Source organism: Pistacia vera, unplaced genomic scaffold (assembly GCF_008641045.1).
Source record: "Pistacia vera cultivar Batoury unplaced genomic scaffold, PisVer_v2 Contig343, whole genome shotgun sequence".
NCBI lineage: Eukaryota > Viridiplantae > Streptophyta > Magnoliopsida > Sapindales > Anacardiaceae > Pistacia > Pistacia vera.
The window spans coordinates 1,554,188-1,571,324 of record NW_022196161.1 but is presented as its reverse complement, the minus strand read 5'-3'; the positions used below and the strand labels follow the sequence as shown (position 1 = coordinate 1,571,324).

At 36.9% G+C, this 17,137-nt stretch overlaps 2 protein-coding genes across 2 annotated transcripts; one reads left to right on the top strand and one right to left on the bottom strand.

Annotated features, from left to right (window-relative positions):
• The first annotated feature begins 3,301 nt into the window (after positions 1–3,301).
• On the top strand, positions 3,302–3,649 carry LOC116138691. The gene has a single exon (XM_031424376.1). The coding sequence runs from the start codon at positions 3,302–3,304 to the stop codon at positions 3,647–3,649; it is 348 nt and encodes a 115-aa protein (XP_031280236.1).
• A 1,233-nt stretch (positions 3,650–4,882) lies between these two features.
• On the bottom strand, positions 4,883–10,433 carry LOC116138690. Its single transcript, XM_031424375.1, has 8 exons — positions 10,359–10,433; positions 9,635–9,884; positions 9,243–9,345; positions 8,320–8,701; positions 7,510–8,125; positions 6,688–6,936; positions 5,885–6,123; positions 4,883–5,770 (listed from the first exon to the last, which is right to left on the bottom strand). Exons 1-8 carry the CDS (start codon positions 10,431–10,433, stop codon positions 4,883–4,885), a joined length of 2,802 nt encoding a protein of 933 aa, XP_031280235.1.
• Between the last annotated feature and the right edge of the window lie 6,704 nt (positions 10,434–17,137).

Here is a 17,137-nt window from a genome sequence, read left to right as displayed (position 1 = left end):
TTAAAACGAAGGGCAACACAATAATATGATTCCAAATTTCCAACTCCAAAAATACATCACATTTCATTAGAAATTAATGTCCAGTGACTTAAAATGCACAAATGAAAAACATTATTATTGATAAAAAAAATGCAATTAAACCTCAATAAATTAATATCTTTAGGACCATGAAAATTTATTAATTAATCGATATATTATTTAATTAAATTATTAATTTATCGAGGCATTATTTATTTTCTTTTTCAAAAACATTGAACTTAAGACATATACATATTGTGTATTGTTAATGTGGTATAAGGAATAATTATTCAAAATAACATCATCAACGGGGCGGATTTTCCCCGAATCGTTCAGGCTTTGGGATGGGATCGGGCCCAAGATTGGCTCCGGAATTCTGGGATAGGCCGGGGCTGGGATAGGTTTTGCCCCGGCCCCGAATTCCCCGGCCAAATATATATATATATATAATAATAATAATTGAAAATCAATCATATATACCTATAATAATTTTAATATTTGAAAATCAATTATACATTATACAATGACAAATTATAATTGCGTAAGTATTTTATGAAACTATATACAAATAAGTAATAAATAAAACTAGATTAAATATAATAAATCATTATAAATATTTGTAAGTATATATATATCTACAATGACAAATTATAATTGTGTAAGTATTTTATGAAACTATATACAAATAAGTAATAAATAAAACTAGATTAAATATAATAAATCATTATAAATATTTGTAAGTATATATATATGCTACAGTTACCGACGGGTGTGCATCGAATTTGTGCACCGAATGACGTGGCAAAATCCTGACCGTTGATTCATTATAAGTTAATATTAATCAACGGTCAGGATTTTACCACGTCATTCGGTGTACACTTTTCGGTAACTCTATCATTTTTCATATGTTAATGTTATGAAACAAAAGTTATACATTCGACATTATATATGGTATACATTTGACATTATACATTATACATTATACATTATATATTAGTATGATGGTTTTTATATTTAATATGTACATTATAGATTTAATTTCTTTTTTGATGATATAGTCTTTACGTTTAATATGTATATTATATATTTAATTTTTTTTTTTTAGTTGGTATATATAATTTGGAGAAAAGGATAATAAAACTAAGGATACAAAAATACAAAAAAACCCCCAAACAAGGAATTCGGGGAATAGGCTTTTTTAGGGGATTCCCCGAACGGGCTTCGGGCCGGGATCAGGGAATCCCCTTGGGCATTTGGGCCGAGGTCGGAGACAGGGGTCCCCAACCCTGCCCCAGCCCATGCCCATCCCTATATGTGATATAGGGAATAGCTCAAACGCCTCGTAATTCAGTCATGTATATATATATATATAATTTTGATATATAAGAAGATTATTAATTTATATATATCAAGTGGTATCTATGTGTGTGTGTGTGTGTGTGTGTTTTTTTTAAATGTATTATCTTATAAATTTAGTGAATTATTAATTTATCACACTAGTCCCAAGTTGGGATCAACAAAAAATATTATTTAATCGAAGTTATTAATTTGTCGAACTTTAACTGTATTTATAAAATGGGTGTGTGTGGTATATTCATGGCTAGGATTGGTAAACGAATCGAGCGGCTTGTGAAGTAGCTCGAATCAGCTTAAGTAAGGCTCATCAAGGGCTTGGCTTGACTTGAATAGAGTTGGCTTAGCTCGATTCGTGAATGAGTTGCAGGCCGAGTTCGATCAGTGGTCAGCTCAGCTCAAACCACTCACGAGCTAAATCTAGCTCCAAAAAAAGGGTTACACCAAGGGTTTTTCAAACTATTAGGGGTTAAATTATAATTTGTAGTACTTAATATTTGAAAAAATGACAAATTCCTCCCATTGTAAAATTTTGTAAAAACACAATTCTTACCCCAGTTGAAGTAAATCCCTAAAATTTGAAAAGGCAAAATCACCCAAGTTCCCAAATCCCAATCCACCACCACGTCGTCGTCGTTGCCCACAGTTGAAGCTGTCCACAATTACTATCATAGACGTCGTTTCACCATCATTGTCCCCCTCATATTCTCTTCGTTGCCATCTTATTGTCTTTGTGCTGTTGAGTTGTCCATTGTTCTCATTGTCCTTCTCGCCGTCACACAAAGGTATTATTTTGGCCCACTCTTGTTTTTTCCTAATATTTTGCTAGTATTGTTCTCTTTTCATATGAGTACATACGTTGAGTTAATTGAACTGTGTTATTATATATGCTAGTATGAATCTGTTTGTGTTGTTGCTTTTGGCCTTTGGATGTGTTGAGGATTATTGAAATGTGTTATTATATATGATTAGTTGCAAAAAAATTGAGTTAATTAATAAGTGTCAAAATTCTGGTTCATTAGCATTTTGCATCAATATTAGGTAGTATTTTGACAAGAAACTAAATTTATGCTCATAGTAGTTTAGGAAGCTCGGACTTATGGTCATGGACTCATGGTATTGAATAATTTGCAAAAAATTCTAACCAAAATTAGTATTCTGCAAATATTAACTGAAGTTTGAAACTTTGCAGTGAAAATATGAAACTTGAGAAGTTTAAAACTGTAGTTTGCAGAGTAAAGAAACATGAAAAGCTTTCTTAAAGTTGTAAAAACTTGCACCTTGCTCTTTATATGATAACTGCATTAACTAGATAGATAGCTTTATTTTCTGCAAGTTGAGATATGGATTAATAGAAATGGGTGTTTATCATCAAATAACTATAATGTTCCTTGATTTCTAAAATTTCAAATATATATCAATAAGAAAAGCTAACACCTTTGTTTTTATTTTCTATTATAGGTTTGAAAATGGATGGCAGTACCTCAAGCACCCCTACAGAGCAAGATGGAATTACAATTACATTGAGCAATAAGTGTAACTTGAATGAGACCACTACAAATATGGAACACAATGTTAGTAACCCAGATAATTGTGGGGAGAATGACAAAGAAAGAGAGCTAAGACATCAGTGGTCTGGACAAAGTTTAAAAAGATTCTTCTCACGAATGGTACAAAAAAGGCATAATGTATCCATTGCAAAGCCGAACTGTGTATTAATGCCACCAGAAGCACCACCTAGTTTAATAGACATTTAAAACGGTGTTCAAAGAGAATAGCTTCCATAGGCAACAACATATTACTTTTTCCGCTATCGATTATGATGTTGGAACTTCTATTTTGCCTGCTTTAAGTGGAAAGTTCGGCATGATAAAGATGAGGGAACTTATCGCCCATTGGGTGCTTGTGCATGAGCATCCATTTTTCAGTTATGGAGGAAGAGGGCTTGAACAACATGATGAAGTATGAGATTCCTGAATGGAGTCTGATTTCCCACCATACTTGTCAAAATGATTGTATAAAGGTATATGAAAGTGAGAAAGTGAAGTTGAAGATGTTGAAGAATGTGACAAAGATTAGTTTGACTATGGATTTAAGGAATTCCGGTAATCAGAAGATGGAGTATATGGTGCTCACTGGGAATTGGATAAATGGTAATTTGAGGATGAATAGACGTGTCCTAAACTTTGTCCATTTACCTCCTCCCCGTACCAGTGTTGCGATTGTTGACTCAATTTCCAAGTGCCTAATTGAACAGGAGATTGAAAATAAGATGTAAACTATCTCAATGGATAACGCTTTAAGTAATGATGTTGCAATTAGAGCTCTGAGGGAAAATTTTGAAGTTACGGAGAATCTGATTTGTGGAGGTAAATTGTTTCATATAAGATGTTGTGCCCACATCTTGAACCTCATTGCTTAAGATAGACTTTATCAGATTAGGTATATCATTGACGACGTCCATGAGAGCGTCTTATATATCAATGCTTTAGAGAGTAGGATTAAGGTTTTTTCAGAGATTGTTCGATAACTTGAATTGTCGTTTCGGAAGCTTATTCCACATTGTAAAACAAGATGGAATTCGACGTATGAAATGTTGGCAACGACAATTAAGTTCAAAAAAGATTTTCCCAGATTGAAAGAAAGGATACAAGTTATCATTATTGTCCGCAGGACGAGGATTGGGAGAAAGTGTGTTGACATTTTAAAGGTTTTTAGTGGTACAACCAATCTCATTTCATGGAGTGATTATCCGACATCTAATTTATTTCTAAAGGAGGTGTGTCTAGTGAAAATGATGTTGCATAGTAAGAGTGAAGAAGGAGATGAGTTTATTATAAACATGGTAAGAAAGATGAAGCTGATGTCTGTGGCTGTTGTATTGGATCCTCGGTTGAAAATGAGGGTAATTTAGTAGGCATTCCCCAAGATGTATTCTGAGTTAGAAGCCTAAAAACTAAATAGCTGATCCAAAACAAACGGAGCACTTGCTCCAAATCAAACTAACAAGCAAATGACTAGTAGTGAAGCAGAGCAAAGCAACCACAAAAAAATAAAACTTCAGTTGAACTAAACAACTGCTCCAAATCAAACTAACAAGCAAATAACTAGTAGGAACTAGAGCAAGGCAACCACAAAATAAAACTTCAGTTGTATATTTGAACCGGAATCATGAGATATTGTTCAGTTAATATCAAGGCTGAGAACTCTTCAAGCAACCACAAAAACAAACTTCAGTCTTAGACCATCTGAACTAAAACCATTAAATGAATCTCATCCTGAGCAGTAGATGAGTAATATGAGTCAAAGTAGAGCAAACAATTTTCACTTCTGTCACAGTGTTAAGTTGCGATTTAGTAGCACTTACCATTGTTAATTTCTGCCATAATTTAGCAAATTGAGAAGCAGATAAGGCCTTTGTAAAGACATCAGCTATTTGAAGCTTGGATGGCACATACTGAATTGCCACTTTATTAGCTAATACTTGCTCTCGGATGTAATGTGCATCTATCTAGATGTGTTTGGTGCATGCATGAAAGATTGGATTAGAAGCTAATGCTGTTGGACTAATGTTATCGCACCATATCACAGGCTTAAGATTTATAAAAATTCCTAGTTCGGTGAATAAACTCTGCAACCATGCTACCTCTGTGGCTGTTTGAGCCAATGCTCTATACTTAGCTTCAGTGGAAGAAAGGGCTACAACTTGCTGCTTTCTTGAACTCCACTGAACTAAATTGGGTCCCATGTATACACAACAACCACTAGTAGAGCGTCGATCCTCCAAATTACTTCCCCAATCTGCAATGGCATAACATTCCACATAGAGAGAACGAGTGAGCTGAAAGTGTAAACCATAATCCAATGTTCCTTTGACATACCGAAGAATTCTCTTGCATGCTTGCCATTGAAGAGTTATAGGAGCTGATAAGAACTGTTTAAGCTTGTTAACAGGAAAGCTAAGATCAGGTCTTGTAAGTATAAGGTATTGAAGTGCCCCTATAGTGCTTCGGTACAAACTAGACTGCTCAAATAAGTCACTATCACCTGAGAATAACCGTGTACCAATTGCCATGGGAGTGGAGCAAGGGTAAGCTTCATTCATGCGGGTTTTGAGTAATAAATCAGCTGCATATTTGGTTTGTTTCAAGTGGATACCACTGCAGTTTCGTGTAGCTTCCAGACCAAGAAAATAGTGCAATGAACCAAGAGTTTTGAGTGAGAACTGATCATTTAGATCCTTCAAAAGCTGAGTAATGTAATTTGAGCTGGATCCTATCAAAATAATGTCGTCCACATAGACTAACACATCGATTAGTAAAGAATTATGCTTAAAAATAAATAAGCTTGAATCAGAGACAGAATTAACAAAACCCTTGCTGAGGAGGGCAGCCTTTAACTGATCAAACCAAGCCCTTAGAGCTTGTTTAAGCCCATAAAGAGCTTTATTCAGCTTGCAGACATATGTAGGATTGTGAGGATTCTAAAAACCAGGAGGTTGTTTCATGTATACCTCTTCATTTGAAGTACCATTTAAAAATGCGTTGTTGACATCAATTTGCTGAACATCCCAACCATGCATAATAGCCAAGGTGAGAATGATTCTGATGGTGGATGGTTTGACAACTGGACTAAATGTTTCAAAGTTGTCAAGTCCAGGGGTTTGTTGAAAACCCTTTGCAACCAACCTAGCCTTGTATTTTTGCAAAGAACCATCTACATTATACTTGGTTCTAAATGCCCACTTGTTCCCTACTACATTCACATTGGAGGAAAAAGGAACTAGTGTCTAGGTCTGATTTTTTAGCAGAGCAGTAAATTCAGATTGCATCACCTCTTTCCACTTAGGATTAGCCAAAGCTTCAACAACAGAACTAGGTTCTGGTTCAACAACATGATGTTCTGATAGAAAAATAGTAGAGGGACCTGTTGCAAAACTAGAAAGAGAAGACATGGCTGCTGCTTTTGCTCAGGTTAACATAGGGTGAAGGTTAAGAGAACTCAATTGTGAAGGATGGGTGGAAGTTGGTTGTGTAGAGTGTATGGGTTGAAGAGTATTAGAGAACTGTGATAGCGTAAGATCAACTTTAAGCGGAATGGATGGTAGGTTAGTATCAGGCGGTACAACAAGAAGGGATGATATTTTAGTTGAATAGTGATCAGGTGAGCATTGTGGAGAAGAAGCAGGTTGTGTAATATGAGTATGTGAAGAATAATGTTCACTATTTAATGAAGGACTACGGGAATCATGAGATGCAACATGTATTGATGGAGAAATATGCAAGTGTGAGCTTGAAGGAAAAGAGGAAGAAGTACCTAGTGCTAAAGTGCCATTTTCAGACAGTTTTGATGAGCTTGTCACTGCAGAAGGAAGAGGGGCCTGTTCTGTTGAAGAGGGAGGACTTTGTGTAGTGATGACAGGAAATGGAAGAGATTGAATTTGACCAGAGGAAGTATATGATTCAGATGACAGCTCAGGAGAGGAAGATGAAGCAACATGTCCATGAGAAAAAGGAAATTCTGACTCATTAAACCTGACACATGGAGTGACAACGATTTTTCCATCTGGTTTCAAACATTTATACCCCTTATGAACTAGACTATAGCCAACAAACACACACTTGGTAGAATGAAAGTCAAATTTATGCTTATTAAAAGGTCGAAGAAATGGAAAGCAAGAACATCCAAAAACTTTCAATGACTCATAAACAGGTGGGGTTTGAAATAATTTTTGGTAAGGAGACAAGTAAGCCAAAGTAGCCGTGGGCATCCTATTTATGAGAAATACTCCAGTTTCAAATGCTAACCACCAAAACTGTAAAGGCATGGATGCATGAGCAAGAAGGGTTAGACTAGTTTCAATGATATGTCTGTGTTTGCGCTCACATCTACCATTTTGTTGATGTATATGTGAGCAAGAATGTCTAAATCTAATTCCTAAATCAATGAGATAAGAATGTAGTGTAATGTATTCTCCTCCCTGGTCTGACTGAAGACACTTGACTTTGTGACCAAATTGCCTTTCAGCAAGTTTATGAAATTTAATAAAGACCGATTTAACTTCCGCTTTAGTTCTAAGAGGAAAGAGCCAAGTATATCGACTATAGTCATCCAAAAATTGTACATAATATCGAAAACCTTCTAATGAAGGTAATGGGGCAGGACCCCAAACATCACTATGTATAAGTTCTAAGGGTGCAGTAGCTTGAGATGTGGATGGAGGAAAACTAGTGAGATGTAATTCGCCAAGTTGGCGTGCATCACAAAATGAGAGTGAATGAGTGGATGATGACTTGCTCTTAGAGATAGTGTTCTTAGACAAACCAGCAACAATTTTTTGTAAAATAAGAGAATGAGGATGTCCTAAGAGTTTGTGCCATATCATGTAATCAATATCAATTGTATCAGCATTAAAACAAAGAATATCAAAATTAGAGGAACAAGTTTTATTATTATTGATAGAAAGATCTTTACACTTAGTAGCATTGTAAAGCATAGACTGTGCAGAGTTACAACTCAAGCTTTTATTTTTCAGAGTACTAGCAGCTGACATATTAGGATAAGGACTAGACATATTTCCACAAGAACCAGAATTATTATTACAGATACAAGACATAGGTAGATAGGGTTTAGACACACCAGGATAACTGGAAGAAGATGATGATGAATGAGCAGAGTTGGAGTGTGGAATATTCAACTGATAAAGGCCTCCTCTAAGCTCCCCTTGCAGTAATGTTGCTTTAGTTAACCTGTCCTTAACAAGACAACAATCAGCATTGAATTCAACAATAACATCATTATCAGTAGTAAATTTAGAGATGCTTAAAAGATTTTTGGTAATTACAGGTACACACAAGATATTTTTGAGATAAAGGCTCTTGTATTGAAAAAGACTAGGTAAAGAGGTGTGGCTAGTGTGTGAAATAGGAAGAGATGCACATTACCTACTTGAAGCTGACTAACACCATCATAATTCTTACTAATACTCATGTGATTTAAGTCTGTTGTAACGTGGTCAATGGCTCTTGAATCCATGTACCACATAGGATCTGAATGAGTAAAGGAAGTAGCAAAAGCAGTATGTACTGGTGATAACTGAGGTTGTGAGCATGGGCTAGTATGTCCACTGTTGTTTTGATGAGTAGCAGCAAGAAAAGCCTTACTGGATCCTGACAATGGTGTACCAGAAACACCATGAGAAGTTGAAGTTGGTGAGAAGCTCTCGGGTGAAGATTGTGAAAAGGCTGTATTTTGTGAGTTGTTGGTGAAGTTATAAGAAAAGGAACCAGGCAAAGGATGTCGATATGAGATAAGTGGCTGCTGTTGTGGTCTACAAACATCAAAATTCTGGTTAGCAGTAGCATGAGTATTAGGTAAAGACTATTGAGAAGAGAGCATTTGGAAAGGAGGGCTATACGTGTTGGTGGTATAAGCATTGAAGGGATGTTGAGCAGTGGGAATTGGTGAATATTGGACAGTATGAGAGTGTGAGGCAGTAGGAAATTGAGGATGTTGAAGATGCTGAATAGTGGGTACTTATGGATGTGAACTATAAACATTCACAGGCTGTTGTTGATTATAGGCTTGCTGCATTTGTGAGCCAGGAAAGCTTCCATTGTAAGCCAAAATTGCTTCAATCTACAGGTCTTGTAGAAGACAATGGGTGGGACAAAAAACAAATTTGATAAGTGCACTCTCAGAAAGTTTATTGACAAATAATAGGTTGAAATTAAAATTTGGAATATTCAAAACCTCAATAAGTTTAAAATTTGACTGCAAAAAAACAATGCCAATATGATGCATTGGGCTGATGGATCCATTTGGTAGGTATACAGGTGTGGTTTTATTGAATTAAGACATAGATATCTAACATTTCAAGGTCAACACACATGTGACTGGAAGCTCCTGTTTCAATAATCCAAGATCTTGAATCTAATAACTCAATAGAGCTTAATGCATGTTTAAGAATTGTACCTGCAAAATTTGCAAAGTGTGCACAGTTAATTGCAGAGCCATCAATTGGTGCTCTTCCTTTCATAAACCTTGTCAACTCTTGTTGAATCAATTCAGACAGTGCATTGTTTCATTCAGTCCCTTTGCTCACTTGTTCACCTTCAACTTCCAAAAGAGTTTCTGTCATAATTAGCATAATTCTTAGGTAGAGATTTTCCCTTTTGATCCTTGAACTCTTTGTACCATTCTGGATAGCCATGAAGTTTAAAGCAGGTTTCCTTTGTATGTCCATCATTGTTACTAAACTCACAATGCCTTTCAGATTTCTTCATCATGTCTTTCATTTTGTACCCCTTCTTCCCTACTATTTCCTTCTTATAATTTTGTGCCTTAGCAAACATAGCAGTATTTTGAATATTTTCTGTAAATGTTATATGCACCTCTTTTTGCTTCTCAACTCTCAAAACCATTAAGTATGGCTTATTTATAGTAGGCAAAGGATCCATAACCAAGATTTGGTTTCTAATATGATCAAAACTTTCATTCAAGCCTATAAGAAACTGCATCAATCTATTAGAAGAAGTCATACAAACTACTAGACCTGGCAAATCAGGTCTGGACCCGTGGGTCGACCCTTAACCCGCATAAAAAATATAGGGTGTGGGTCTTTAATATTAGACCCGTTTTTCTTCTACCCGTACCCAGCCCAACCCGTTTTGCCAAAAGGTCAAGCAGGTACACCCGCGGGTGCCTGCGGGCACCCGTTTGTTTTTCCCTTTTTCATTTTGCAGGGATACCCTAAATTCTAAATTGGGGTTTGGCCATGTTTTTGCCCCAAATCGCAAAATCCCTAACTCTATCAAACGCATCGTCGCCGCTTCTCCTATCTTCGTTTCTCATCAAAAAAAAGGACTCTGCAAATAAACCCAACAATAAAACAAAAACATAAATCACACAAATTCAAAAATCCAAAGGAAAAATTCAATCAAACAAAAACAAAAATCCAAAAACCCAAAGGAAAAATTCAATCAAACCTGTCCAGGTAAAGTGTCATCGTCATTTTGCCCTAGTTTCCTCTTCTCTGGCTCCGTTCTTTCACCTTCAGACATCTTCGATAGTTGTGTGTAATCTGAGATGTATTTTTGTAAGTCTTTTGTATTATATCTGTGAAGAGAGAGGCGGAACTCGGAAGTTGATATTCATGGCAGTGATGAGTCGTTATGTTGATTCGAGATTTGCTCAAATATCAGTTATCAGGAGCCTGCGATGGAGGATACGTTGCGGCCTACAGGGCAGCAGGTGGCATGTGGGACGTGGGGAGTGGAAGTGGAAGTGATTAAAGTCAGAGTTAGGTTTTGGCTGGGATGAAGACTGAAGAGTGGAGAATCTGCGGTAGAAGTTTCAAAAACTAAATAGTAAAAGAGGATACTCAGATCTGTTCAATCTTTGCTTGTTTGCAAAGTCAATTCATTCTCAAAATGTTGCTTTTCTTCTGTAAATTTTTTCTTTTTTCAGATTTTTTTATGTGGGTTTATTTTGTTGATGAGGAATGAAAGGACAATCAATAAAGTTTTTTGATCTTTTTCTTTGTTAGGTTCTGGGTTTCTGTTTGGCTGGTGAGAAAACTTGGGAGAAAACGTGGGTTTCTTTTTTCTGTTTGGTTGGTGACAAATTTTGTTCAAAAATGAAGATTTTAGGAAGATTTGGGGGTGTAACTGCAAAAACCTAAAACTGGAGTGAACAGTACGGACGGGTCCAAAATATTGGACCCATTTAAATCGACCCGTTTTGGGCTCGTACTCGTGAGACCCGACTCGTACCCGACCCACCCGCCCTTTTTGCTAGGTCTACCTACTACTAACTTAGCTGCACCACAACTACATTATGGTATAGGCATCAAACAGGTTAGTTCATCCCACAACTTCTTATGCTTTGTTTAATACTTCATAACAGGCATATTTCCTTAAGTAATAGAACTAATTTCCCTCTACAACTGATGCAATAGAGGTCCATTACAGTCACCAAATCTTTCCTCTAACTCTCTCCATAACTCTATAGCAAAATTTGTGTATAGGAATGCGTCAATAATCTCTTTCGAGATGGAATTCAATATCCAGGAGGTAACCATACAATCTACCCTATTTCATTGTTCAAAGTTTGGGGATTCTTCACCAGGCATCTCACATTTCCATCCACAAACCCTAATTTTACTTTTGCACCTAATGCAATCTTCATGCAATGACTCCAAGATAGATAGTTATTGTTACCTGTAAGTAGAGCAGTAACAAGAGTCATTCCAGGATGGTCAGAACTTTGCAAATACAGAGGATTTTCATATCTGATCGAACGCCATCTCTCTTTCACTTCGAAAATTTGAGCTCCTTAATTCACCATCCATGGCTATCAATTCAAAGTATTATCAAGCCAAAACAAGTATTGTAAAAAAAAAAATTAGATTTTAGAAGATCTACAAGATCTAATGCTCTGATACCATGAACAAATAAAATATTGAACTGGTAAAATAATGGTGTATTATTTCATAAAGAATAAAGAAAGAGAAACTTGTCTTTTATACAAGAAGCAAGACTACCAACTCAACAGTCTACCAGTTCAACTAACAAACTAACAAAAATATTAATTATTTAACTAAATTAATTATCTCTACAATTACTTAACATATTAATAGAATCAATAATTTGTGACCGTCATATAATATACATTTCAAATACATCTTAAATTTCATCGAATCTAATAAATCTTGAAATTTGATATTATCGATTTTATCACATAGTGACTACGTACTAAACTTTAAATTGGCGAGGGGCTTGTTGGAACTTAAAAACTAGCAGCAACCTTTTTTAGCTTAAATTTCGGGGTAACGGGGTTAAGCAATTAATATCTCGAAGACACATTGATTAATGTAATATTATAAAGACAGCGCAATAACAAAAGTGATTAATTTTCAATTATGGACAGAATTAAAGAAATTTGGTTAGATGCTAATACAATAACAATGTGTTTCAAAGTATTTTCAGATGCTTAAAAATATTAGGAAAAAAAGGGATTCAAAATTATGTTGGAAATAAAAAAAAAAATTAGATGAGAGTGCGATCGAGGGCTTGTAGCATTTTTCTAAGAATGCCAATTTTCACCTTACATTTTGCATTTCCTAAACATATTGGGACCTCAACTAGATCCTCTGATAGTTCATGAACTTAAACTGTTGTTGTGTCTGATGACTCCATCTCTTTTGAGCTTTGTTTGAATCACGTTCTAGTATTAATCCTCTCGTAAAAGTGTTATCTTTACCATTACAAGAAGCGTCATTTGGTTTGGCAACATCAAGTTGCATTTTTTTTGCATGTTTCTTCTGTTGGATGATCTTCGCTTTTGATAATTTTTTCATATATGACCTCACTAATGGAACAAAAGCCTCAGGATCAGGTAAGAAAGCATCTTTAGCAAAAGCATCAACAAAAGACCAAGTGACCAATTTCAGCGACGAGCGACATGCATTGAGAGAGTATCAGCGTCAGGGTTTTGAATGGATGAGTGGGTAAAGTCCTTCATGAAATGCAAAAATTAAAACTCTCACATGCTGGAACGGACGCTTCGGAGTTTGCATGGAATGAGTTTGTTCTTATGCCACCTGCGGCAAAAGCCTCAGGATCAGGTAAGAAAGCGTCCTCCTCAAAAGCATCAACAAAAGATCAAGTGACCAAGTTGAGCAACGAGCTACATGTATTAAGAGAGTATCAGCGTCAAGGTTTCGAATGGATAAGTGGGCAAATCCTTCATGAAATGCAAAAATTACAACTCTCGCATGCCGGAATTGACGCTTCGGAGTTTGCATGTAATGAGTTTGTTTTTATGCCACATGCGGCAGAAGATGAAGCTCAAGATGAGGAGGAGGAAGATGATCATATGGAAGACTCGGACTCAGATTTTCTAACTCTTTTAGCGTGTTTACTTTAATTTGTATTTTGGTTTTATTGTGTTTTCCTTTTTTCTGTTTTGCCTAAATAACTTTGGTGTGTGATTGTTCTTAGATTTGTTGGTTTAATTAGTGATGTGTGTTATCGAGTTGGTGCTGGATATGGTTCATTCTTTGCATGGCTTTGAATGAATATCCCCCTACGCAGACGCATTCGGGGTCCTAAATATTTGGGCCTTTAACGATTTAGCTCAAATATGATTAGCTTTATAGTTACACTATGTCGTACTAGAAAACCTAATGTGAGAAAAATAAAGAGAAAAGAGAGAACTGCCGTCATATGTATTGCATTACTACAGCTTTTTGAAACTCAATAAAAATTGCTCTATTAGAATGTTGGACATAGTTCCTTAATTAGGAACGAACTAAGATAAATCATGTGTCTTTTTTACTTTTCTACTTTTATTATTGTGTGTTTTGACTGTGGTTTCAATAAACTAGATTTTGGTATGGATGATGGTGTGACACAGGACTGGTGACCAAACATTCTAGTTTAATCGTACTTCACTATTTAACAAGGGGAGTATTTCTTTTCCATTCTTTTCTCTATTTCTTGTCATTTACTGTGATACATTGGGGACAATGTTAACTTTAAGTTTGGGGGTAGGGGAAAATTTTTAGTTATCGTTTGTGTTTTTTTTAACTATTTTTCATTTTTCTTTATTTAGTGTTATTTTGTTGGTTTGGTTCTCAAAAGTCAGATGTTGAGCATATGATTGCCTTAGATATTATTTTTGGAAAATATTGAATATTGCTTAGAGTTTGAGTTACATTGACTTTATTTTGCAAGACGCTTCTTGGATAGTATAACCATGATGATCATAATGAGATTTTGAGAATATTACTATTCAATATTGCTGCTGTATATTCAGTTGTTTTCACACACTTTACAAGTATTCATATGAGAGAATATATACACTTTAACCGGAACTATTTTAAGTAGGAATCCAAGAATCAAGGTCATCAATTGCTGAGTATAAACATGGAAAGTGATAGCTGGTGTATCCTTGATTTGGTGCTGAGAATCTGCAGTTGACGTTTGTTGCCAGAGTTGGAGAGATATGCTTAGGTGGAAGATACATCTGTGATACGCCCCCACAAGATAGAGCTGTCGTCGGCTAAGCCTATCTTGGCTTGGAGAAATTCTGTCTGGTGACGGGAGAGGCCTTTGGTGAGAAGGTTAGCCAGCTGATCCTTGGTGTTAACATGATGAACAGTTAGAACCCCACGTTGAACAAGATATCGGACAAAGTGAAGGTCAATCTGAATGTGTTTCATGCGAGAATGTTGAACTAGATTAAAACTCAGATGGGTTGCACCCAAGTTGTCACAGAGCAGCTTTGGTTGGCCAGATAAAGTAAGACCAAGTTCCTAGAACAATGAGAGAAGCCATGACATTTCGGAGGCTGCATTGACAAGAGCTCGATATTCAGCTTCAGTGGATGACCTTGCCACTGCCCGTTGCTTCTTTGAACTCCAGGAAATAGGATTAACACCAAGAAATGAAACATATGCCGAGGTGGAGGTCCGGTCATCATAGTTGCCTGCCCAATCCGCATTAGTATATGTAGTAAGTGCAAAGCTGGAATTTTTCCTGATGTGTAGACCATGAAAGATGGTGTGCTTTAAATACCGAAGGAGGCGCTTGGCTGCTGTCCAATGTGTCATTGTAGGCTTGTGCATGAATTGAGAGAGTTTGTTGACAGAGAATGAAATATCAGGGCGGGTGAGGGACAGATATTGAAGAGCACCAATAACACTTCTGAATTATGTACTGTCCGCTGCGGAGGTACCATCAACTAATTTAAGGGAAACGGTGGTGGACAAGGGAGTGGAGACATCTTTAGCAGCAATCATATTTGTTTTGGATAGGAGGTCTCGAATATATTTATACTGAGACAAAAAAAGTCCAGAAGTTGTAGAGATGACCTCCATCCCCAAAAAGAAATAAAGTTGTCCCATGTCCTTTAAAGAGAATCGGTTGCCAAGCTGTGCTACAATCTCAGACGCAAAAGAAGGATCGTTACTAGTAATAACCAAATCATCCACATACACCAATAAATAGCATATAACCGAGTTCTGACAATAAATAAAGAGAGAAGAGTCAGCTCTGGAATTTTGAAAACCAAGACCCAGAATTGCCAATTTGAGAGCTGAAAACTAGGCTCTTGGAGCTTGTTTAAGATCGTAGATAGCCTTACGTAACTGCACACATGATTTGGATTAGTGGCATCTTTGAACCCTGGTGGTTGGAGCATATACATAGTCTCAGTCAGTGCACCATGCAGCAAGGCATTATTAACATCCAACTGCCGTAAAGACCACCCTTTCATTACAGCCACTGTCAAGATAGTCCGAATGGTCACAGGTTTGACAACCGGACTGAAAGTTTCTTTGTAATCCACCCCTTCTCTTTGATGAAAACCTTTTGCGACAAGTCTCGCTTTAAAGCGATCAACTGAACCATCTGGTTTGCGTTTCACACGAAAAACCCATTTGCACCCAACTGGATTACAATGTTTGGGCGGTGAAACAAGATCCCAAGTGCCATGATGCATGAGGGCAGTAAGTTCATCTGACATGGCATTTCTCTAGTGAGGTTCACGAATGGCTTGGCTCACACTAGTTGGTTCAAGGGTGGGAGGGAGAGGGTGTTTAGTCACGGAGTGGAATTGTTTGGGCTTGTGGATGTTGTTCATGGACCGAGTGGTCATGTTGTGAGTCCGATGAGAGGGAGGCAAATGAGGAGGACAGTTGGTGGCATCGGGGACATCCAAAGGCTGTGAGGTGTGATCTGTGTGTGGAGGTGAGTGAGAGTGAAGATGCTGGGATGTGGAGAGTGTAGATCTCTAAGTGGAGAAGAATATGAGGGGGAGTAATTACCTGGAGATGCAACAGGAATGGTGGCACCCTCTAGTAATTCTGGCGACGATTGCGGCAGGGGCATGAACGGAGCAGCTGGCGCAGATGAAGGGAGCACGACAGGTGGTTGTCGTTCGCCAGAATGAAGGGGGTGGGTTTGACTTTCATCAAATAATACATGTCTGGAGAGATAAAGTTTATGGGCTTGGGGTTCAAGGCACTTGTACGCATTTTGGGTTGAGGAGTAGCCCACAAACAGACAGGGGATGGCCCTGGGTTGAAGCTTATTTGTGTTATAGGGCTTAGTGAGAGGAAAACAAAGACACCCAAATTTTCTAAGTTTCAGGTTGTTGGGAGGCTGATGAAAAAGAGCTTCAAAAGGAGATATATTATGGAGGAGAGGTGTGGGCTGTCTGTTTATGAGATAAGTGGCCATGGAAAAAGCATGGGGCCAATATGAGAGCGGTAACGAGGCATCATGTAAAAGTGTCAAGCCCGTTTCAACCAAATGACGATGACGACGCTCAGAGACGCCATTTTGTTGCGGTGTGTGAGGGGCGGTAGTGAAATGACTTATGCCGTGTATGGAAAAGTACTTCTTTAAGACAACAAATTCACCACCATTATCTGAGTAAACACTCTTGATTTTTGATTGAAATCGATTTTCAAGAAGATTTTTAAACTGAGGAAAAATCGTGCTAACTCCAGATTTAGTTTCCATTGGATAAAACCAAATATATTTCGTAAAATGATCGACCAAAATTAAATAATATCTTGAGCCATCTATACCAATAGTATTAGAGGGACCCCAAACATCAGTATAAATTAAATCAAGAGGAGCATTACTTTGAAAACTAGTAGGCCGAAACGGTTGTTTATGGGCTTTATTAATGGAACAAGAGGTACAAAGTTGAGAACTATGTTTGTCTTGTTTTATTGGAAGAGAAAAATTACTAA